The sequence below is a fragment of the Lissotriton helveticus genome, chromosome 3_1, assembly GCF_964261635.1.
Source record: "Lissotriton helveticus chromosome 3_1, aLisHel1.1, whole genome shotgun sequence".
NCBI classification, from domain to species: domain Eukaryota; kingdom Metazoa; phylum Chordata; class Amphibia; order Caudata; family Salamandridae; genus Lissotriton; species Lissotriton helveticus.
The window spans coordinates 949,567,998-949,592,516 of record NC_136061.1 but is presented as its reverse complement, the minus strand read 5'-3'; the positions used below and the strand labels follow the sequence as shown (position 1 = coordinate 949,592,516).

The window sequence follows — 24,519 nt, the reverse complement described above, 5'->3', positions numbered from 1 at the left end:
TCCAGTGGTGTGGAGTGCCTGGGACTTATGTCTGAGCATCCCCAGTACACTTAGAGCGGTAACTGCAAACACAACAATGATGGACAGAATGTGGATCAATGTCACACATTCACCCCAGTCCAAAATCTGGGCCCAAATCCATCGTTTTTCCACTCCACACCACCCTGGGTTAGACAATGGCGATATGCAAATCAGCGCTGACCCTGTGTCCCATGGGAACAGTCCAGTCCGAATTACAAAAGCCATGTCCTTCCCAGAACGGAAACAAGCATCCGAGGACCGGCCCGGTTTCGAGGTAACACCTCTCTTCAGCCCGGCTAGCTTGATTCCAGTGGTGTGGAGTGCCTGGGACTCACGTCTGAGCATCCCCAGTACACTTAGAGCGGTAACTGCAAACACAACAATGATGGACAGAATGTGGATCAATATCACACATTCACCCCAGTCCAAAGATCTGGGCCCAAATCCATCGTTTTTCCACTCCACACCACCCTGGGTTAGACAATGGCGATATGCAAATCAGCGCTGACCCTGTGCCCCATGGGAACAGTCCAGTCCGAACTACAAAAGCCATGTCCTTCCCAGAACGGTAACAAGCATCCGAGGACCGGCCCGGTTTCGAGGTAACACCTCTCTTCAGCCCGGCTAGCTTGATTCCAGTGGTGTGGAGTGCCTGGGACTCATGTCTGAGCATCCCCAGTACACTTAGAGCGGTAACTGCAAACACAACAATGATGGACAGAATGTGGATCAATGTCACACATTCACCCCAGTCCAAAGATCTGGGCCCAAATCCATCGTTTTTCCACTCCACACCACCCTGGGTTAGACAATGGCGATATGCAAATCAGCGCTGACCCTGTGCCCCATGGGAACAGTCCAGTCCGAACTACAAAAGCCATGTCCTTCCCAGAACGGAAACAAGCATCCGAGGACCGGCCCGGTTTCGAGGTAACACCTCTCTTCAGCCCGGCTAGCTTGATTCCAGTGGTGTGGAGTGCCTGGGACTCACGTCTGAGCATCCCCAGTACACTTAGAGCGGTAACTGCAAACACAACAATGATGGACAGAATGTGGATCAAAGTCACACATTCACCCCAGTCCAAAGATCTGGGCCCAAATCCATCGTTTTTCCACTCCACACCACCCTGGGTTAGACAATGGCGATATGCAAATCAGCGCTGACCCTGTGCCCCATGGGAACAGTCCAGTCTGAACTACAAAAGCCATGTCCTTCCCAGAACGGAAACAAGCCTCCGAGGACCGGACCGGTTTCGAGGTAACACCTCTCTTCAGCCCGGCTAGCTTGATTCCAGTGGTGTGGAGTGCCTGGGACTCACGTCTGAGCATCCCCAGTACACTTAGAGCGGTAACTGCAAACACAACAATGATGGACAGAATGTGGATCAATGTCACACATTCACCCCAGTCCAAAGATCTGGGCCCAAATCCATCGTTTTTCCACTCCACACCACCCTGGGTTAGACAATGGCGATATGCAAATCAGCGCTGACCCTGTGCCCCATGGGAACAGTCCAGTCCGAACTACAAAAGCCATGTCCTTCCCAGAACGGAAACAAGCATCCGAGGACCGGCCCGGTTTCGAGGTAACACCTCTCTTCAGCCCGGCTAGCTTGATTCCAGTGGTGTGGAGTGCCTGGGACTCACGTCTGAGCATCCCCAGTACACTTAGAGCGGTAACTGCAAACACAACAATGATGGACAGAATGTGGATCAATGTCACACATTCACCCCAGTCCAAAGATCTGGGCCCAAATCCATCGTTTTTCCACTCCACACCACCCTGGGTTAGACAATGGCGATATGCAAATCAGCGCTGACCCTGTGCCCTATGGGAACAGTCCAGTCCGAACTACAAAAGCCATGTCCTTCCCAGAACGGAAACAAGCATCCGAGGACCGGCCCGGTTTTTTGTTTTACATACAGCACATCCGTGGTGTTCAACGTTCAACTCATGACATAATGGTGTGCAATGACAAAACCACCGCTCACCCCGGCACCATGGTACACGTGTCAGCTTGTCATCCAGACATGACGATATTCTTTGAGCAAGGATCTACCGCCAGTGGTTGTTCTTCGGATGCACAGGACGGTGGCGAGTGAGAGGTCGGCGGAGCGTAGCTGGCGGTTGGGGGTGTAGAATGAGAGCCGTCTGTTGAGGTAGGCTGGGCCGGTCTTTTGGAGTGCCTTGTGTGCATGGATGAGGAGCTTGAATGATATCCTCTTCTTGACAGGAAGCCAGTGCAGGTTTCTCAGGGTGGGGGGTGATATGGCCGTGTCATGGTACATCGACGATCAGTCGTGCTGAGGCGTTTTGGATGCCTTGTAGTCGATTGATGAGCTTGGTCGGGACTCCCGCGTAGAGGCCGTTTCCGTAGTCAAGTCTGCTGCTGACGAGGGCCTGGGTGACTGTCTTTCTTGTATCTGTCGGGATCCATCTGTAGATCTTGCGGAGCATGCGGAGGGTGTTGAAGCAGGAGGAGGAGATGGCGTTGACTTGCTTGGTCATTGAGAGCGTTGAGTCGAGGATGATTTCCAGGTTGCGTGCGTGGTCTGTGGGTGTCAGGGCTGCCCCCAGTGCTGTTGGCCACCAGGAGTCGTCCCAGGCTGTTGGGTTGTAGCCAAGGATGACGACCTCTGTCTTGTCCGAGTTCAGCTTCAGACGGCAGATCTTCATCCAGTCGTTGACAGCCTTCATTCCTTCATGGAGGTTGGCTTTGGCGGTGATGGGGTCCTTGGTGAGGGAGAGGATCAGTTGAGTGTCGTCAGCGTACGAGGTGTCATGAGCACTGCCAGGGTACTTCACAAGTACATTTATAATCCTTGAGAAGGATGCCAGGGATACTCCTGCCACTCTGGCTGTGGTGGGTTGAAAAGTTACTAATGGCAGCGTGTGCAGGACAGTGAGTAGCTTGGCCTGCGGAGACATGTTGGTGCAGCGCTGGGATACAGGCTGAAGCCTTGGCGCAATCTGGTGCAGGAGGCGGACAATGGACTCGCTCTTGAGCCTGTAATGAGCTATGACCTCCTCTTCCCTGAGGTCAATGAGGATGATACTCTGACGGTATGTCCACTTCCTTCTCCGGCATTGCCTCTGTAGTGGTGATGGTGATAGTGGTCTAGCATTAATCCGTGGCGTTTTTGAGCTTCCCAAGTTGATTTGGATCTGTTCTACTCTTATACAAGTGTGTTAGCAGCGTCATTTGTAAGATTAACTATTTCTTAGAGGTAAAAAACTGCTGCTAATGGAACATAGTGGCAGATTTGTCTTTTTAGCGGTGTTTCAGAAGATCCTTGTTCATATGGCCTAAGTGTGCTTTGCAGGTGTTTTGTATGAGAAAAAGCCTACCTTGCAAATCTTTTTCTGTTAGTGCCTTTAGTTGAACTGGCACAGTTGTAAATAGCTGCTAGCTGTGAAAAAGTAACACTAGAGGGGTCTATCGTCAGTTTGTAAATAATGAGATAAAAAAATCCTAACTTTAAGACTTTCAGTATTCACAGAAGGCATTTAGGAGTCCTAAAGTTAGGACTCCTAACTTCTGTGAATACCGAAATGAGTAAGTGCCTACTGTGAATACCAAAATGAGTAAGTGCCTTCTGTGAATACCAAAATGGTAGTAAGTTTGGGATTTTGTCTTAAGTTAGATGGAATGGAATGAAAATTTATATTGCGCGACTTTACCAAAAGGCATCAAGGCGCCTAGAGAAAAAAAAAATCACAAAAGGCAGATCCCAAAAACTAAGGGTAAGCTTTGGCAAAAAGCCAGGTCTTCAAAGCCTTTCTAAAAGATTGCATTGATGGCAGAGTCCTAATATCCCAGGGTACAGTATTCCACCATCTAGGAGCAAGGCTGGAAAAGGCTCTGCCTCCCCACTTGGCTCTTCGAACTCGGGGAACTGATAGAAGAAGCTTCTTTGAGGAACGAAAGTTTCTAGAAGTAGCATAGGGAATCAACAGGTCTTTTATTCCTCCTAACTCTTTTCTAGTCAGGGCCCCATATACCAAACATAGAACCTTGAAAGAAATCCTGGCTTCAATTGGGAGCCAGTGCAAGGATTTCCTGGCGGCAGTGGCTGATGACCTCCTGGGCAGGTCCAGTACAAACTTAGCTCCGGCTTTCTGCACAGTTTGTAGTCGCTGCAGCAAGCAATTATTTATTCCAGCATATAGGGCATTGCAATAATCAAGCCGAGAGGCTATCAATGCAACCACAATTTGCTTACGGGCTTGTACGGACAAATAGTGCTTGATCATCCGCAAGATCTTAATGATGCCCCAGCAAGTAGAGATTGTCATATTAACTTGATGACCCATCGCAAGGGCCGGATCGATCATGACCCCCAAGTTTCGTGCTAGGAAGGTAGGCACAGGGCAAGTCCCCAGAGATAAGGGCCACCTTTCCGTCGACCAGATGTCATCCTTCCCGCCGAACACGAGGATCTCTGTCTTCTCGCCATTCAGCCTCAATGAATTGTTAATCATCCATTGTGCAACTGCCTCCATACAGTGTCTAAAATTGGAGGTAGAGGAGCTGACGGACTGTGCGAGAGACAGCAAGATCTGGGTGTCATCGGCGTAGGAGACTACCTCCATCCCGAATGATCTAATGAGCCTGGCCAGTGGGGTCACATAGATGTTGAACAGGGTCGGACTTAACGCCGACCCCTGTGGGACCCCATACTTGACCGGCAGGGATGGAGATAGGAACTCCCCCAGCTTCACTCTCTGTTCCCTCTGGTCCAAGAAGGAGGCCAAAAGACTAAGAGCAGGCCCCTCCACCCCTATCTCCCTCAGTCGAGATGTTAACACGAAGGGAGATAGGGTATCAAACGCAGCCGTGAGATCTAGCAGGATCAGCAGGGTATTCGTGCCCTTATCAACTGTGGTGCGGATGTTATCAAGCACCACAGTAAGGGCCGATTCCGTGCTGTGGCCCCTCCGAAATCCGTGCTGCAAATGATCCAAAAGACCCGAGGTTTCCAGAAAGGATGCAAGATGCTGGTTAAGGTGGGTTTCCAGCATCTTTGCTGGGGCTGGGAGCAATGAAATGGGGCGAAAGTTTTTAAATACCTCCGGGTCTAGGGTAGGCTTTTTCAAGAGGGGTTTAACCACCGCTCTCTTCCACTGGGAGGGGAAAATGCCATCCCGCATTGCCCTGTTCATGATCTCCAGAAGAGAGGGCAGAAGGGTGTCCTTACACTGCTTGAGGAGTTTAAGGGGGCAAGGGTCGAGAGGAGAACCCGACCTAGTCTTGGTCAGGAGGGCATACAATTCCTGGAGGGACAGGGGAGGAAAACTAGACAATTGGACCGTGATAACAGGTCTAGCAGATACTTGAGGGGGAATAACCTGAACGGTGGAGGGAGAAATTGAGGCCCTTTGTAGCTCTAAGGCCGAGACAATATCAGCAATTTTGGAATGAAAGTAAAGGGCAATATCGTCACACAGCTGCTGAGTGCAGGTGACGGGGTCCGGGGTCTGCAGGGTGGTCAATGAGTCCACAATCTTGAAAAGCTCTTTTGGCGAGGTAAGAGCAGTGGTAAGATTCGAGAAATATTCCTGTTTAGATTTTATAACCTCAGCCTTGTATCCTCTCAAAAGAGTTTTATGGGTTTCCCTGTCCTGTATATTCCAACTAGCCCTCCAGAGTCGTTCCTGCTTCCTGCAGCCCTGTCTAAGATGTCTTAACGACTCCGAATACTAGGGGGCCGACGGCCTTTTTCTGGCAGAGTAACGGAGGGAGGCAGGTGCTAATTCCTCCATGGCCACTATGATGGCACTTTCCAGCTTACACACCGCTGAACTCACATCCTCCTCCATAGAGATCGCCGTGGTGGAAATTAAGGGGGCCAATAAATCATTAGTTATCCTCTTCAGGTTTCGCCTGGATTGCATTTTACTAGGGCCCTTCGGGATATTATTTATAGGAGTGATATCCAATTTCAGGGGGACTGCAGAGTGATCTGACCAGGTGAGCGGGATAGGGGCATCAGTGGTCAACCGGCTATCATTCGAAAAAAAAACATCTAACGTATGGCCCGCGTGGTGGGTGGAACCCTTAACCAGTTGCTGCAAGCCACAAGCAGATAGGGTATCAAGGAGAGAGAGGGTTTCATTCACCTCTAGATTTTCAAGATGGAAATTCAAATCTCCCAGAACCGTGACATGATCGCAGCCAAAGTAGGGTTCTAAAATCCTAAGCAGATGCTGTCCAAAATCTGCTCTGGGCCCAGGAGGTCTATATATAAGGATGCCCATAAATGGAACAGCATACGATGCATTAATAGAGAAATGTAAGGCTTGAACGGTGTCGTGAGGGGCTGATAAAGGGATGACACGACACGCATAGATCTGTGAATCGTGCCCGTTATGTTGTCATATGAATAAAAGTTATTGTTGAGATGGACTACTATCAATGAACATGATCATTACTTTACATAGTCCATACATTTGAGTTTGTTTGATCATTTGCAAACGAAAGAAAATGTGCTTGCAGTGTGCTGTTTAAAAGAAAGGAAAGGATGAAGGAAGGAATGCATTAAAGAAGGCAGTGACAAATGCAGACAGGAAGAGGAGCACTGGAGTAAGGAAATAAATGAGTAATGGATGAAAGAAGGAGGAAATGAGAAAAGAATGTGAAAGGAAGAAATGAAGGGATAGAGGGAGAAACACACCATGTATGTTTGTAATGCACATATTCTCTAGAGGGGGCCTTGACACCAAATTAAAATATTGTTATCCAGCTCAATTGCACTAATGTTATCTAAAGATGAAAGACTGAGTGGCACACCAAGAATTCAATTTATGACCTTGAGATAGAACATAGATTCCTGGAGTAGATATAAACATATGTGCAAGAAGGAAAACATTAAAAGGGAGAGTGAGGGAGGAGGAAAGGTCCGAAGGCAAAGATAGATACGGTAGACTAAGAATGTGAAGAGAGATGTGGAAAGCATAGATTGGGATTGCAATATTGGAGTGGAATGTGATGAGAAGGAAAAGTGAAAAGAGGAGAGAGGCAAGGGAAGAAGAGTGAACAGTGGGGAGCATGTGAGAGTAGAGTGGAAGGGAAAGATGGAAAGATGAACGATGAAAAGCATTTAACAAGGGGAGGTGGCGATTAAGTGAAAATGCAGATGTAGGGCAGAAAGTGACAGAAGATTGGAGAGAAGTGAAGGAGTGAGTTGTGAAGGGGAGGAAGAAAAGCAGATAGATCTCAGAAGGCTTGTGGGGATGGAGGGGAGGTACAGAGAGCCCAACACAGCCTAACCCCTTTGATAGCAGGTTTTGAATCAATGCTATTTTTATCCAGGTTGAAGCTGAGAAATTCCCTATGTATCCTCTCTCTGGTTGGGAAAGCCTCCTGGTTCGAGTGGCCAAGACTGAGGAGGGCTTTGCGGTCTCACGTGAGAACTCTTAAAGTATGGATACTCAGGGCCCAGTGCATGCTTTAATACAAAGCGATGGTGGGGAGGGGTGCTGTTTGAGTGAGGGTGGAGCCAAGGGGTACTTTAACAGGAGTGAGCGAGTGTTGGGGCATTGTGATATAGAGGGGACGGGGACGGTAAGCAGAGCGGCATTGAGATACAGGTGAGAAAGGCACTGTGGAGAGAGGGGTACTGGGATAGTGGGAGAAGGCCACTGTGGAGAGAGGGGCACTGTCGGAGGTAGCGGTAGGGCACAGTCACAGTAGCAGGGATGAGCGGTGTTCTTCAAGGCGCTTGTGGCTACAACAGTGCCCATTGCAGAAGGGAGAGGATGGGTGTGATAGAGACGAGACAGTGCTGAGACAGGTAGGAGAGTGGTACTAATACACAGACTGGCAGGAAGAAATGTTTTCACTCTCTGACCACCCTAAGCTGCTTCGCGTATATTGTTATTACGCCACAAGGCCTTGTCTGGGATCCTGAGGCAGGCAGTTACTGTGCAGGCTCCTGCGGGTTCCAATGTGCAGGAATTTATCGATGGTGTCCCATGGCCAAGCACTATTCTGTTGCCTGTAGGATAACAGTTGTGTGTAAAATAACACACACACAACTCACCTAACCTTGCAGCTATGGCTACACTGGAAAGCGCCGACCGCTGGCTGGTGCATCCGAAATTATGCTCCTAGTTCATTGTGTGTGCAGTTTATACTGTGTATGACACAACACACCCGCCCTTTCCCCACCCTGAAGACCAGGCACTGGTTTGCGCCAAAGCAAGCACACTAGCAGCATGCACCAAATCTGAACGTCCAGCTGCACAAGCCTCGCTCCGAGGCTTGGGCATTTTAATGGCCTGTGCACAGTGCTGGCTGTGCATGGGAGAAAAATTCAATAGACCCGGCCCTGAGAAATAGGTGCAGGTGCTCAGCACCGGAAAGCACCTGCACAAATTAAGCACTGCTTTCCCAGCAACAGTTACCTAGCAAAACAGAGACAAAATTTGAAGGCCAGTGGCCTCTCACACATCTGGACCCCAGGGCCAATCCACCCGCTGCACTATTGATTGCTATGCCCCTGCTTAGAGCATTGGTTCTTAACCTGTGGTCCGAGGAGCCCTTGGAGTCAGAGAGGACTACTTAGGAGGTCCACAACTGTTTAACAAAATTAAATTATATTAAAGTTACATTAGATTTAATGTGGTACATAGAAACAAAGAAGCAACATTCAGAATTGTAAAACCTGTTTTATATTTGATTATGAATTAAACAAAATATTTCAATAATATGCTTTTGTTTTGTGTATAATTGTTTTTGTATTTTATTTTTCTGTATTATTTTGAGGTTCACAGAAAGTGTGCAGGCCGCGGGTCCCCAGCTTCCCATAATGATTCAGTGGTGGTCCCCGGGTTCTAGTGTTGATTCACTGGGGTTCCACAGAAGTCAAAGAAACGCTGGCTTAGAGGACTTTTGTTTTATTTTGTCAGCAGAAGAAAAGTATAAACAGACACGAGTGTTCATGGCACAAAACAATCCACAAGTATTTTATTTACAACTGTACAAAACTAAAAAACATTAGGAGAAAAAAAAAAAAACTCGAGCCACGGGAGAGATTGAAAGTGGGAGGAGCTATAAAATGGAGCTTTTCAGTTGCTTTTGCGAGAGTCACAGCGTGGTAGAGTTTCCTGGAGACTAATGGGAGTGGTGGCCCATATCATCCCGCTGATGAGTATTTACTCAAGTGATTGCAGTTTGTCAACGGACAGACAGCTAAATCAACCTACAGCCATCTAGAGAGCAGCAGCCTATCGAGGCCTTAGTGGGGGCCCAGAGAGGATCCACTTCCGGGTGGCAGAGAAGAGATGGGTTGTCACAGTCCAGGCAAAGGGAGGTGATGCCGGTGCTCATGCAGGTTTCCGGGCCAGCACACAGTAGTATTCGGCCACAAAGTCCACCTTCGTGTCCAAGGAAGTGACGCCCAAGGTCTCCAGAATCCTGTGATAAGAAAAGGACACAAATGAGCGTCAAGATGTGTCTTTTGGGTCCATGGCATTGAGATCGAACTCCAGACCAGACAGACAAAGCTCTTCTGGAGGGAAAGTTCAAACAGAATAAGGGGCCCTGCACTGAGAGTTCGTCTTAAGAAAACTGAACACAAAACAATTAACCCTACTCCAAGAATTCATGTTAACAGAGCTCATACCTAGACTGAGGAGCTCTGGAGAACTTTGGCATTGATAGTAGGACAAATGAACACACATCACAATAAAGGCTCCCTGTTTCCCATTTTTACAGATTAATACAGACATACAACCACCTGTTCTTTGTCTGTATTTGTTTTTTTTAAATGTGGAAACAGTAATGGTCTGCTATAGAGTTTGGTGGACAGAATACTCTGTCACAAATGAGGTCGATATCCCATCTGCGGAATAACAAGTGCATTATAGCCTATAGCCTAAGGTGGACAGGCATGAATCTCAAGTCAAAATGAGACCATAACTCTTCTTTTGCATTATTCTGATCTGTCAGTCATAATTTCCAGGCTAAGGGCTCTGCTGACTGAGAGGGGAGTATATTAGGTTTTCGAATGCAAGTTTAAACAGCCTCAGATGTGCAAGCATTTGTACTGCTATGTATATGTTTTTCTATGATAATATTGCCTATGAGTGATGCATCATATATGTCTTCTTTTATCACTAAAGCCCTTCGGGGATTGAAGTGCTACTGTGCCCTCATCAGTTAAATAAAGATAGAAATATACCATGTGTAACTTCATTTTTTCAAAAACCACAAAATAAATATGAATAAATACAGATCAAATTAGCAAAAAATAAATGTAGCTAAATACAGACATAAAAGTAAAAAAATAAATCAATAAAACTGGGAGCCCTAATTATCATATTATAGAGACAAAGTAATTGAGAGTTTCACAAACGTAGAGAGAGAGCTGGCTGTATCATACTGGATTGTTCAACTTGAAATCACTAATACAAACCAGCAGCAAATATAGGTCTCTTTTCCGTGGCTTCGGAACTAGGGGTGTTAGAGGTGCAATAAAACTTGAAGGAGTTTAGATGGAGAATGAACAATAAAGGCCCCTTGAAAGATTTTTCTTTGGGCAACATTTTTGCATTATAAAATAAAATATGTCAAGTATCCCCTGGACCTTTAGTGAGGTGACTTTATTGAACTGTACTTCTACTCTAAATACCTTTCCAGCACCATGGTCCCCTTAAAGCATATTTGTGAACTTATGTTTTATTCTTTTATTTGGGCTAGTTTGTATAGTGCCATCACATGGCTTTTCTACCACTTCACAGCACTAATAAACCGTGGGGAGAGTCAGTGGGCTACAGATGCGTGGTAAGGAGTGGTGCATTTGCATCCAAGCGATGGGAGAGTATGGGCACTTTGGGTTACTTACTTTGCTTTATGACAAAACGTTATACAGAGCCCAATGGGCCAAATGGACTACTAAGTTGCTGAGCAGATATCCAATATTTACTTTAAAGGTAACCTTCAACCTTATTTACCAAAATGAGTGTCATATGAGACAGCCAATCCAGATTTGCATTTGGAAGGCTTTATAAAAGATTCCTACAGTATACCAAAGGCAATCTTCCCAGAGTGCACTAAATCTAAATTAGAAAAGAAATGTACTCAGTTTCTCTCAGAGTTGCCTGCTTAAATGGGCATTTTGAGGGGGATTCACCGGCAGCCCATACATATCTGCATGGGAACCAGCACTGCCCAATTGACTAGATGCTTATACAGGCATGTTTTTTTTTTACCACTGTAAAGGTTTTGAAGTGTTAAGAATCAGGGGCAGTGATCATTGGGTCTTGAAAATGATTATTGACGCAGACTTATTAATAAGGGAGCGGGTGATATTGATGGAAGTTGCCATCACAAAATGTCTAATACCAAGAATAGAGGAAAGGCACATGACTAAACTGATGCAGTATCAAATCCTTTGAAAGCTGGATCTTGGGAGGGATACAAGGTTGACAGTCTTGGAATGGTACACTATGACCATTACCGAGGTAGTTAAGCATTTGACCTCAATAGTAAGGCTACTTAATAAGTAAGCAAGAGAGGAAAAGTCTAGTTGGCTCCCAAGACAGTCATGGTTTGATAAGGAGTGCCTGCAGGTTAGGAAGGAGTTCAGGAAAGCAGGAAGCCAGGCGCTTCAAGGACCCCATGATTACTCTTGAGAGCATTAATTATAAAAAAGAGCCAATGAGTCACTGTTTAGGGATAAGAAGCAGGCTTATTACCAATCAAATTGGGACCTCAGGATTAGCACCCTCCAGGGTAAGGACATGAGGACATTTTGGAAGTTAGTCAAGAAGGGATGTGGAAATTTGACATCTCCGGTAAGATGCATGGTTCCAGAAACAGTTTGGGTAACCTTCTTAAGTGATATTTACAAGCCCAGGGAGGAAATTGTGAGGGATAACTGGTCAGAATTGGAGGAGGAGGCATTGGAGACCACCTTCGTCCATTCTGTGGTCAAGTTAATAACCTCTCTAAATCTAACTAAAGCAGTCGTACCAGATAAGCTCCCTGCAATTGTGATTAAGACTAGCCCTCTGTGGTGGGCAACTTTCTTTTCAAAGCTTTTTTTAGCCATAACCAAGTCGGGTATATTCCCGCCTAGTTGGAAAGGTGCAGAAATCAAACCAATCCATAAAAAAATGGGAAGATGGATGTACCTGGTAACTATCATTTGATAAGCTTACTAGATGTGGATGCAAAATTGTATTCAAAGGTCATCCTTATCTCTTGAAAGAATTGGACTGATTGTAATGAAATAATACCAATGGAGCAAGGTTTTTTTTAATTCTGGCACTCAACGATAGATCATTGTTTTCGTTTGAAGGACCTGGGTCAAAAGGCAATGGAATCTACAGGGAGCCTATACAGTTGTTTTGTTGATTTTAGTTTGGCTATTGATTTGGTAGATTGAAGTTCGCTTTGGTCTAAATTACGACAACAGGGTATCCCACTTTGTTTATTGGCAATCTTGCAGGACCTTCACTCCCAAAATTGGGCCCAGGTGAAGCTTGACCTTAATGGGTCCCTTCCAGAAAGAATGCCTCTAGGTAACGGGCTAAGACAGGATTGTGTTTTTGCCCCCACGCTGTTTTCCTTGTTTCTTGCAGACCTTCAGGGGATGCTGGCTGCTACACAGTAATTCTCGCCAAAATGGGTCTTCCTGGCGATTCTTGACCTGACCCAAATTGGCCTACAGAGGAAACTGAATACATTTAACAGCTACTGTATGGCAAATAAGTTACAGATGAATATGAGTAAAACAAAACGAATCCCTTTTAGGAAAAAGAAAAACCTTTAAAGTGGTCTCTGGGAAATAAGATAGTGGAGGTGATGACTTCATATAAATACTTAGGTGTGATGTTTACAAAGGCTGAGCTGAATCCTACATAAAGAATTGGTTGAGACCCAGGCATCGCAACTGTAGTGGGCCCCGTCCACTTTAGGAATACTTTTGGTGGTCCATCCTGGTCTCAGCTCTTAACAGCAGATAGTGCAATGATTCCCACTCAATGTCTTAATGGGGCCGAGGTATTGTCCTTAAGTATTGCGGAAAGTTGGGAGAGATTCGAGAATAAGTGCTTGAAAAAACTGTTTGGTCTCCCCAAATCTGCGATGGCCTAGGCAATAAGACTTGAAGGGAATTTGCAGGCCTGGGATTTCTTGGCTCACAAATCAACCCTGAGATTCTGGGATAAACTCTGGTCTTCGGAGGTTCAGAAGATAAGAGTTCTCTGTGCTACTGAAATGGGAAGAAGTGAGCTAAGGTGAGAAGTGCAGGTCAAGGAGAGATTAGGCATCATTGCTGGGGCCTTAAAAATTTTAACATTTGTGGTGACTGAGGCTTCACTCCACTCAAAGTCTGAGGTACACATGGACAGCATGAGGCAGTATCAATTGCTTGACATGATATATGTTGAGAAGAAATCCTCTGCAAGTTATATGTTAGATTCATGTGAAAATAGAAGAGCGTTTCCCTACATAGCTGCTTTACCTGGTGCCAATTTATGTTCACTTCTCTTAAAATTTCAGGTGACATTGAATGTACGGTATCTGAGGGAGGAGAAATGTAAAACTTTTTTGTATATGGAAAATATATGTACATGTGGACTGAAATTTCAAAATTCGAATGTGCAATTTTTAATTATTTGTCATCATTTTTATAGGCACGTTGTGCCATTTTTAAAATGCTTTTTTATATAGTATTGTGTAAAACATCGTAATAATGCACTTGCACTTTTGTTGAATATGGAATTTTTAGATGTCACTTTTGCCTTGGAAAGATTTTTAAACACATGGTTAGGCTAGTAATATAAGATCACTGTGGGAAGAAGTGTTTTATTGATGTGTCCTTAAATATTGTGACCCATGCCAAGGGCCAAGGGCCTAGGGTAGGACATAAAGACTGAATCTGTATTAGAAAATTGTACATTTTAATTTTGATGTAAAATTAAATTACGTATTTATGTTTTAAAGACTTGAGTCTAAACATTAATAAAAATAACTAACTAGAAATATACTTCAAGAATGACTAATACCTGCCGCCAAAGCCATTTGTATAGCTTTGGGGCCCTAGAATGGTCTGAATTGTCACCGGCGGCACTGGCTGGGGCAATAGGTGGGACAAAATGACAAGGGCCATGGTATATATGTTTTTACACATAAAGCACTGCATACAGTAGAGCTGAAATCCAGATTCTTACTTTTTTCAAATGTGCAGTGTTTCAAAATATCGATTTTTTAGACAGCCTTAACAGACTTATGGACAATTATTTTTATAGTTTGTCTTTACCAAGCTAACTACACCACCAATCAATTCACATACTAAAGTCCATGTATCCACCTGAAAATTGACCACATGCAAATACAGAAAACCTTTGTTGCTGAAAGTTATGTGGCACCCAAAACAGCTTTTTTTCTATAATGTTGAACTCTTTAAGTGATTAATTCGGATTTATTTGGGTACAAAAAAATATACAAGGTGACAACAAAGGTAATCTACTTTTTGTTATTTTAAAATTGTTGCATTACTCCAACTCACTACCTAAAAACACAGTTTAGAAATGCTCATTTTCTTACCTTTTCTGTGTTTTTGGCAAGAACTCCTTTGCTCCCTCTGGGTCAAGAGCCTTGTAGGTCTGGTACATGTAAAGAGACTCAAGGAAACCCATCAATTCTGTCACTGTCATAGGAAATGTCTCAGAAATGTCATCAACTCTGCAAGAAAGAAATTCGTAAAAGGCTATTGGCTGAGTCAACAAAAGCAGTGTAACAACAATAGGTTGGTGCGCTACTGAAGAGAAATAGAATGCACAAAATTTCAGTGATATAAATCAGAGTTTGAAAAAGGCAATTATTATTATTTAAAAATTTTTTTCCATAATATATAATTAAACAATGTAAGACAAAATATACATTCATAGTCATTTATTATATGATTTCAACAAAAGGGTACTCTTACTCTTCATTCTTGGTTGAAACAAACAGGACAGGCACAGAATTACAAAATGACTGCTGAGACTGAGTACCATTTCAAAATGGTCTCCATACTATCGAAGATGGTACCTATATTTGAGGGCCATTCAAAGATAGCTCATACAGCTTCATCTTTACACCGTTCAATTATTTTGTGACTATTACTGTTCTGAGAATTTGTTACATGCATGCTCACTAGCAGATTTGCCTAGAATGAACTGCAGGGCATAGTGGCTACCCGCGGAGAAACACAAACAGACATGTACAGACCTTGGCACACTCAGACACACATACATGGGCACACAACGAAAGTTTGCAAACCTCTTTTTGTCTGTATATGGTACAGCTTCAAATATCAGCTGGTATTTGTTTCGGATATGGATGAAGCATTCATGGGCATACTTGAAGAGGAACTCCATGGCCTGTAGAGGAAAAAGCAATACAGTCAGTGAGCTGCAGCCTTATGGCATTTCCTCCGCTTTCTCTTGACTTATAAGTCTACATTCTAAGTCTACATGTCTGAGTTTACATGTTGTCACATTTACTATTATAATACTAAGTCAAAGCACTTTATTCGATTAATTAAAATCATAAAAGGACACAATAGAAACAATTACAATCAATAAATAGGTACAGTTTAATATCAATCAGTAAAATCATACAAGGATCCTTAAAATTATTGATTTACACAGTTCATATTGGAATACGCAAATCTAGACTAGTACATGAATTTATCATGGTTCAGAAATGCCTGATAATCTTAACTTCTGAGATCTTACAGCTGCCACCAAGATGATCCAAACATTATGCATCAGTTGCAGATACATTAAAGCAGGTTTAACTTGTCGAAACCCCATACCCCTCAAAAGTGAGAAGATGTACTTTCTCCTTATTACAAAATAATGGTTTCACATTAACATAAAATGAGTGGTATCCTGGGTGGAGCAATTATCACAGTCACAAGGTAGAGCCTTTTCAGATGCGCTCCAGCCCTGGACTGTGCCCAGTAGGGTTGATATTTATAATACAGTTGAGTGCACATTGTGTGGGAGAACACAGCATATATTTAATACATTTATATTTGAAAATACATTCCATAAATAAAAATTAAAGTAACAGGACAGGTGCAAGCCTCTTAAACAGTTGTAACGACGGTCACATGCCATTGACACGGTGGTCCAATTTGAAGTTTCTATTGACATGCATTTTGGAATAGATTAATATTTTGGTGGGGAAAAGAAGGTCCTTTTTTTCCTTAAAAAAGAGTTTAACTGTATAAAGCAAGATCATTTATGACCTATCCATCTGAAGCTTGCGTCATAATTTGGGTCATGATAGAGTGTATGCGCACTGCATTGTGTGATCTGTCATAATGCCTGGTTTAGTCTAGAAGTTAGATTCATCTGATGACAGATCTTCAGGACCAGATAGAAATTTAATTCCAAGCAAAATGGACTGAGACTTTCTTCCAAAACAGTTAATTTTCACCTCTTTGTCAAGTCTTCATTAACAAAGGACTTCATATAACTTGAGTGGGAGACAGGAAGTTATGCTGTTTCATCATTTGTTATTAACCTTTGACTGTACACTTCTATTGTTTACCTTCTGGGTTTCATATTCATAAGGCGCTGGGCTTTTAATTGGACAGGTGAGTTTGTTTGTGTGTAGTTATATTTGAGTAGTGAAGTTTGGGTGAGTCAATATATTATGCAGTAATAGTTCATATATATTAGTATTCAAAATATAATGTGTCTAAGCCTGTCAGAGACCTTTGTTGTGTACTATGTGTATGGATCGATATGCCAAAATAATTGACAGTTTATTCTGTGCCATTGGAGATGAACAGTTGTCTGTTGCTCAGCTTGAGAAGAGGGTTCTCCAGACTGGCATTTCAACGCAATAACACAGCCTTAATGCATTGTTGTGCACTTAAGGATGTGACATGGGTAAGCTAACTTGTTTCGAATTATTATAAAATGGAAATAGTTGGTCAGAATCCTTTACCACAGACCCTGCCATACATGTTTGTAAACAATATATGCAGAATGAGTTTTGTTCTAGACCTCACCTCTTTGAAGACAGCAGATATACGCTCTGATCTGTCCTTATAGTGAAGCGGAATGTACCCTGACAGGGTGTGCAGAGCTAGGCAGCCATTAGGTTTGAGTACACGATCCGCCTCCTTCATGAACTTCTCGAAGTTGAACCAGTGGACCGCTGTCGTAGACGTGACCAAATCCACAGACTCATCTTCAAATGGCAGCTGGTCTGCTGTGGAGATGCTGTAAGAAGAGTCAAGAAGCTCTGAATGTGAACACAAGAGCATTTACACCCATCATTATTTCTAATGTAACAAGACAAACAGAATTCTTGTATTCACATTTTGGATGATCTACAGGGATGAGGTAAAAGTAAGAACTTCCAAGTCTTAGTCTGTATATAAAAATGCACATGCAGTACAATGAGAGAACTTGGGGTCTTATTTAGTGTTTTGCGGAGCAGAACATCCTCAAAAAAGTGGCATGTGTCCTGTCTATGGTATTTAGAATACCATGGACAACAATACACTTGTAAGTCAGGAGATCTGCAACTTCTTGGGGGACATTCTGCATCCGCCCAACTCTAAATAAGCCTCTTACTGTCTCATTTATAGCGCTTTGAGGGTTCCATCGTAAGACTGTACTTACCAGTAAGAAATGTTGGACTCCAGGGTGTTTTGTTTTGCTTCTGAGATCTGAGCTTTGCTTACATCAACTCCAACCACCTTCTGAAAGTATGGTGCCAAGCCTCTTGAACTCTGTCCGGAGCCGCAGCCGACATCAGCTACAAGAGCAAAGGGAGGCTGTCGCTGTATATGGAAAAAAACACTCCATTAAGTTTCTTTCCCCTCTGATTGCCCTTTAACCTTCATTACTCTGCTGTGACAGTAATACACACTAAATTCTTTCAAACAATTCACAAACTGCATACTGTAGTTTGTCAAGTAGTATTATAGTAGTACTTCTCATGTGCTAGCAAGATGCAAATCACAACCCTACAGTCTGGGAACTGCACTTCCGCCTCTGCTCTCTATTCTGGGTGGAGATTTCCATCACGGTACTTGTGATCTCCGTATGCATAGGTATGTGGATTGTAATATTAGTTAGGGACACCAGTTGTAAGGGTGTGAACATGTGGAATAAGTATTACTAAATGGAAGGGGTTAAGAAAGTTTGAGGAGGAGCTAGTGGATAGGGAAGTTTAAGGAAGTGGTTGGGAGGGGGAAACATCCTTTACGATGCAACTTTTACCACGCAGTGCCTTTACAACGCAGGTTTTTCAACGCAAGTCATTACAACGAATTGCGCTGGGGGGCGCTCTAGGATAGGTAATCGTTTAATTTACTATCCAACACCTTCCCTACTATCCACGGGGACTGGAGTTGGAATAGTAAATTAAACTATTCACTATCCAGCACCCCCCAACGCAAGTCGTTGTAACGACTTGCGTTGAAAAACCTGCATTGTAAAAGCATGCGTGGTAAAAGCATGAGTTGTAACAACGTACATCCGTTGGGAGGGACATGCTAAGAAATTAAATTAAGACTGATTAAATTAAACTTTTTAAGTTTAAAAAAGAAATGTAAAAACGATTTTAAATTAAATATATCACTTTTAACCAAGTCTACCAAATATGAAATTAAAATGTTAGTGAGGGCAAGCACATTTTCTAATTATTGTTGAAAATTAATATTTATGGATTGGAATTATTATATTTAGATTATTTCATTATTCCGTAAACAATCAAATGTAATTATACAGTCGGTACTCCAATGGGGTTTATTCTTGAGTTACATTTATTCAGGCAAACGGGGAAACACATTTCGGGGACAATGCCTTTGTCAAATCAGGAATGTAGTGATTCAGTACATGATGAGTAAGTCTGTAAAGGTTTTGTCCCAGTGGCACAGAGTAATCAGGAAACTCTAAATACATTTGGAAATACTGTTGGACAATGTAAAATAAGACACCCCTTTGTTTGAGTTGTGTAATGTATGTGTGAAAATGATCAGCAGAGGATCAACGGTGAATTGGAAACATTCTCAAAAGTAATAATCTCCCTGTTTTTCATGATTCACTGACACCAATGGCCTATTTCCAGCCAAATACCTACAATGGATTGTAGTGATAGTATAATTCAATTGAACTACTTGGATTAACAGGTAAGAAAATACATTTTATAGTAGGTATGCACAGGTCAGGAGAGAGAGTTCCCTGGTGCCATGGCCCTACACATGTAAAGTAACACTTATTCCACTAGGGGGAAATGTCTGAGCCTCTGGCTGTGATCTTATCCTCACTGCAGCCAGCTCCAGATAGCCTGACTATGCGCTGAGTGGTTAGCCCATTTTTGTTTGTGTTCAGCATTTCTTTGGGGCTACCAGTGCCTTCCTGTGACCAAGGATGCTATGCTGTTGTTCTGGGGATTTTTTGTACAATTAGGAGTGCTAGTTCCATAGAAATTAACCAGGACTACACCTTCCAGAATCCATCAGGCTCTTAAATGAAACCTAAAACTGAAGCATTGTGTCCATAGTAACCAGGAGTCCTCTCCTAACATTAACAGCCTGATTACGACAGAGATGCGGAAAGAGGACCGCCTGACTAGAAGTCGACAGTTCCGCTGCCCGCATTACGATGCAACTACCTTCATGGCGGTCGAAATGTGTATAGTTTGGATTGCGTCTTGGGCTGTCGGCAGCAGCAAACGCCGCAGTACAAAATATACACATTTTAAACATCCCTGCACATTGTGGCAGGCACCATGCGATTCCTGTCACATGCATGGAGCAGGGATGTTTAGGGGGGCAACATAGGTGCCTTCCAGGGCCCACAGTGGCGGGCCAGGGGGGAAGGTGGTCCTGCTACGGGCCCGCAAAGTCACTGTCCGCCTGCCTTTTCATGGCGGGTTAACCACTGTGAAACAGCCGGTGGAAAGGAACATCGTAATCCCTACAGCAGTGCCTGAGGAGGCACTGCCCCATTTTAGGGAAGAGGAGTCTGACTGCCGCACTGACGGGATACTTCATCCTGTCGGACACGGCGGTCTTTCCCCCTGTCAGTCGAGATACAACCGCCTGCATCCTAATGTGGCAGTAGGATCCAATGGGCTGCATGGCAGTGGGACCACCACCGATAGCATGACGGTGGTGGTCCCACTGCCATCGTAATCAGGCCCTAATTTCTCTCTTCTCCCGTCTCCATTTGCTGCAAGTTCATTAAAGCTTTGGTAATGTGTTGCAGCTCATAAGTCAATGACCTGTGCTATTTTGACTGTTTGGAGCCCCATAGGTGCCCAACGCATGTATTGCAAATCTCTGTGACGTTCAGGCACCAAGAGGGCTCATTGGATGAGTTTGGAAGCTTCACCTGTTGTCACATCATACAGCTGTAGTACCTGTAGAGTCTTTTTGGAAAGAAAATGTGCCAAGGTTTTCAGTTTGAGAGTTTAGTGCTGCCCTCCAATCATTTTAATGGCTGAAACACTAAATTGCATTGGTCTGCTCTACAGGGAAATGTGAAGATTTCCCGAAATGACGTTTGTCTCAGCCCCCTCTTGATTTTCCTCATCTGCCCTTTCGAACTCATCCTTAGCTCACCTTTTCCTTGAGGTAATTGTAGACCATTTCAGGGATCTCCGGGGAGGAAGCAAACCTGTACTTGCGGTAGAGTTGCGCATGCTCTTCACTCTTGTGTGAGTGGATGCTTGGGTTTGAAATTACCTGCTCCTGGAAAGGTTCAAATAATTAGTCTTATTTGTGTTTCATGCTTTACCAGTTAAAACAAATACTTTTTTATTTTTATTATTAACCATTAATCAATAATGATACATACGGTGCATAGGTAGACATATAATTATACATCCTGTACATGAATACGGCATGTACGATAGTATCTACAACATAAGATATTGTATAGGTCTGTTTTAGATTGTTGGTATTTGTTGACATTGAAATATAGCTCCTTCGATATCAGCCAGAATTGAATCTTTATATCGTCAACCGTTTGTCCCCCCGCCCTGTTTTTCCAAACATTCGTGTTCTCTCTGTATATAATGCGTATGTTGATAGTAATATCTACTGGGTATGACATTAAGTATCTTTGGAGGAGATCCCATATGTCTCTTGGGTGTGAAGTTGATGGGAGTAGTTCAGCATAAACAAGTGTTTTTTGTTGCCAGCATAGCATGTCTCCATTCTTTCAACTTATGAGCTCTTGCTCGTCCTCATCTACATGCTACTGAAAAAAATCGTGTTAAAACAAATACTCCATTTATTTTCAGCATTTGTCATTTTTGCAAAAGATTTTGCAACAAATTTACAAATATTGTTCTCGACAAAGGAGTATTTAATCTTGTTGGTTCCTGCATTGTACGGATGCACACACATAATCACACTAGAACCTGAGATTACCCATGGTTATAGTAGCTTTTTAAACTATATAAAGCAGTGCACTGTAGAAGAAGTATCCTACCAAGATGGCTTCTCCACCCTCTGGCAAGATGCATAAGATGCATGAGTTCTCGCAAAGGCTTGACATTGATTCATCTTTACTTTTATGTTAGAACTATAACTTTTCAGTGATGCACAATTGTTATTATCGGACTAGTTGGTCAATAATGAATGCATGTATCTGCCTTTTTTGGAACAAGATCTGAAGCGTGTACATTTATATACTCCTCCCTCGTATCCTACTCATTCTTGTCAAAATACCAGAAATGGGAAAAACAGTTGAAATGAGTAGACCTGGTTTGGGGTCTTCTTTTGCCTTCGTAACGTATATTTATATGAAGTACACCCAGTGGGAAATGGATAGCTAAAAATGTAAGATGACATAATATGACAGGCTTTCATCCTTCCAAAGTCAAAAAAATGAATAGCATTGCAACGAGTAACAATATTACCTACCGTTGAAGCACCTGCTATGAGGGAGGACAGTTTTGGGCTCTGTGCTGTACACAACAAAGAGCTATGGCACAGCAATAGTTTGGCTTTGTGTGTGATATAAATTATTAGCATTACCCTATTATTTCTTCCAGCATGCAAAGCACAGCTTACCTTTGGTACATAGCTTTCAGGTTGCGGGAAGAAGCGATCTGGATGTGCTCGGATCTCAGCGCCCAAATTCTGCATTCTGAGGAGAGATAGTGCTTCAAGTGGTGTCTGCCAGGCGCTAGAAGGTGAGACTGTGCCATCCTGCGGCCCCTGCAGGTATTTATGGGTAAGGGAAGGTAGGGCGGGCCGCAAAATGAGTGGGATTACTTGGGTGTGGGCCCCAGTGGTTCTGGGAAGATCAGCATTAGGCACCCGGCCAGGAAAACAAACCCTCAAACCGGGGCTTTCCCAACACGCTGCCAGGGCTACTGACAAGGAAAGGCAGCTCACATTGTGCTTGTATTCACTTCCGCTGACATGCTCTGCATAGATTTGTCCTAAGGCATTCCATGTCTTTTTTAAAGACACTCTTCATATGTATTTAATATTGTTAATGCAAATTTATTGAGATGTCAGAGTGCAAAAGAAGATAAAGATCATTTTATTTCATGACAATAAATGAATGATACTATAAAAGTTAATGTGCATTTTAATGATGGTAGTGGAAACAATCAGTCCTGGTCCTAATACGCTGTGATTATGCGTGTTCTAGGAGAAGCTATAACCTCATTATTGCATCCTATTTCAGCTCTTTGGGAGCTCAGTGAGTTGGAAACATGCTGGAGACATTAGCTAGCAGTTACAGAGCTCTAGATAATCTCCTGTTAGCTACTGGAGGTGATGGCAGCCTGGGGGTGAGATACTATTCCTGAGTGACTGAAGGTATTGAATCTAGTGTTGTGTATAGGAGCAGCTCTTTTCAAATAAATCTTTCATCACACTGTGTGCTGAGGAGTGTCTGTCACACGGAAAGCACAACTACCAAGAGACTAAGAAAGTATAACTGGATTACCACACACTCCAAAAATGTTACTGACCCCCCGACAAACCTGAGTACCTCCAAGAACTGCTGCACATCCAAACTCCATGCATCTAGCAGATAGATCTCTGATGGTGAACAACACACAAGAAGCCTGGGCATTGCCAGGCTTGAAGCAAAGAAAGCAGAGACCAGAAGGCAGCTCCCCCATGCTGCACACCATCACAGCATAGACCTAGCATACAGCTTCACTCCACTTCTGGAAGAGGGTGAAGACTCTCCTATTCACAGACGCCTTATCCATAAGCAGATCCACTGCGTACCCATCACGGGAAGAACTGATAACCAGTGCTACCCGACCTCTCCTATTGTACAGTGCTCTGTTGCTGTATAGATACTTTCTGACTATATAAACACCCATAAGCTCATACAAACTTATATATTGAAAACAGTCATGTAGTAAAGTGAGTTTCAAAGTCTCAGATGCCAGTTATGTCTGATCACTTATAAAGGATGCAAAGAGACATCCACTGCAGAGAAGTATTATTTCAAAATATTAGAAAACGCCATGTATTTTAGATGGCACCTATATTGCAAGTTGAATTTGACATTTTAAAATGTTAGTAGCCATTTTCAATACTTTGGGATACTGTGATATAATGAGGACATGGAAGTATTAAAGTGGATTTTTGACTTCTAGATTGAAGGTGGTAGGAATGCTGCACCAAAGCACAGCCTCGGATAGACACTCAGTAGATTAAGCCCTCACACTGAAGTTGTTGTCCAGGCCACCCAGGCCCTTGGCCACTGTGAGGCCTTCCTTCTTTGTTTCCCTGAGACTGTCCCTGGTTTATGAGTAGTATTCGTGGTGGGCACAGTCAATTATCACCAGTGTAGCAACACAAAAAGATGGTGGATGGAATGCTAAAAATTGTCAAACATGCACCCCCAGTCACAAATCTGGGTTGAACCCATCGTTTTTTTTGCTCACCCAGTTTGTACCCTGCCATATGCAAATCAGTCTTGACCCTGCTCCCCATGTGAACAGTCTAGACGGAACTGCCAAGTCAAGTCCTCCCTGCAACATCAACCAGAGTTTAGTTCCGTTGACACTGTCAAATGCGGTCAACAAGTCCATGGAAAGTCAAATGCTTAAAGAGACTATTTTGATTTACCAATCGTAGAGCATTCATACTTGCTGGAATTATGTGACAGGGAAGAACCAAATTATGTGGCAGGATGGAATAAATTATGCAGCACCAAAAATTAAATGGTGTCGTGTAAGGTGGCACATGTTGTAATAATTTAATTTTATTATTTTTCTATATTTACACATGTTAACACTGTCTGGGCAAATTTTTCATTTCTTGGTATCACTTTAACAGCCCAAATACAGTAATAAGCAACTGAAAGATCAACAGTCAACGTAATTTTTTATCCGTTTTACCTAGAAACAATGTTTTTGTTGTTAAAATCTGCAAATTATGCAGCAGATGGTGGACTATGTTGCAAATGCAGCACATTCCTAACTATGCCTAAAACATCAAAGCCACAGAATCACATAATTCTATTTGACCTATATGTGTGTGTGT

At 43.3% G+C, this 24,519-nt stretch overlaps 1 protein-coding gene across 1 annotated transcript; it reads right to left on the bottom strand.

Annotated features, from left to right (window-relative positions):
- Nucleotides 1-8,904: 8,904 nt before the first annotated feature.
- On the bottom strand, nt 8,905-22,190 carry LOC144823119 (putative methyltransferase DDB_G0268948). Its single transcript, XM_078681313.1, has 7 exons — nt 22,072-22,190; nt 20,614-20,742; nt 17,663-17,823; nt 17,044-17,257; nt 15,297-15,397; nt 14,580-14,717; nt 8,905-9,440 (listed from the first exon to the last, which is right to left on the bottom strand). Exons 1-7 carry the CDS (start codon nt 22,144-22,146, stop codon nt 9,350-9,352), a joined length of 909 nt encoding a protein of 302 aa, XP_078537439.1. The 5' UTR covers nt 22,147-22,190; the 3' UTR covers nt 8,905-9,349.
- Between the last annotated feature and the right edge of the window lie 2,329 nt (nt 22,191-24,519).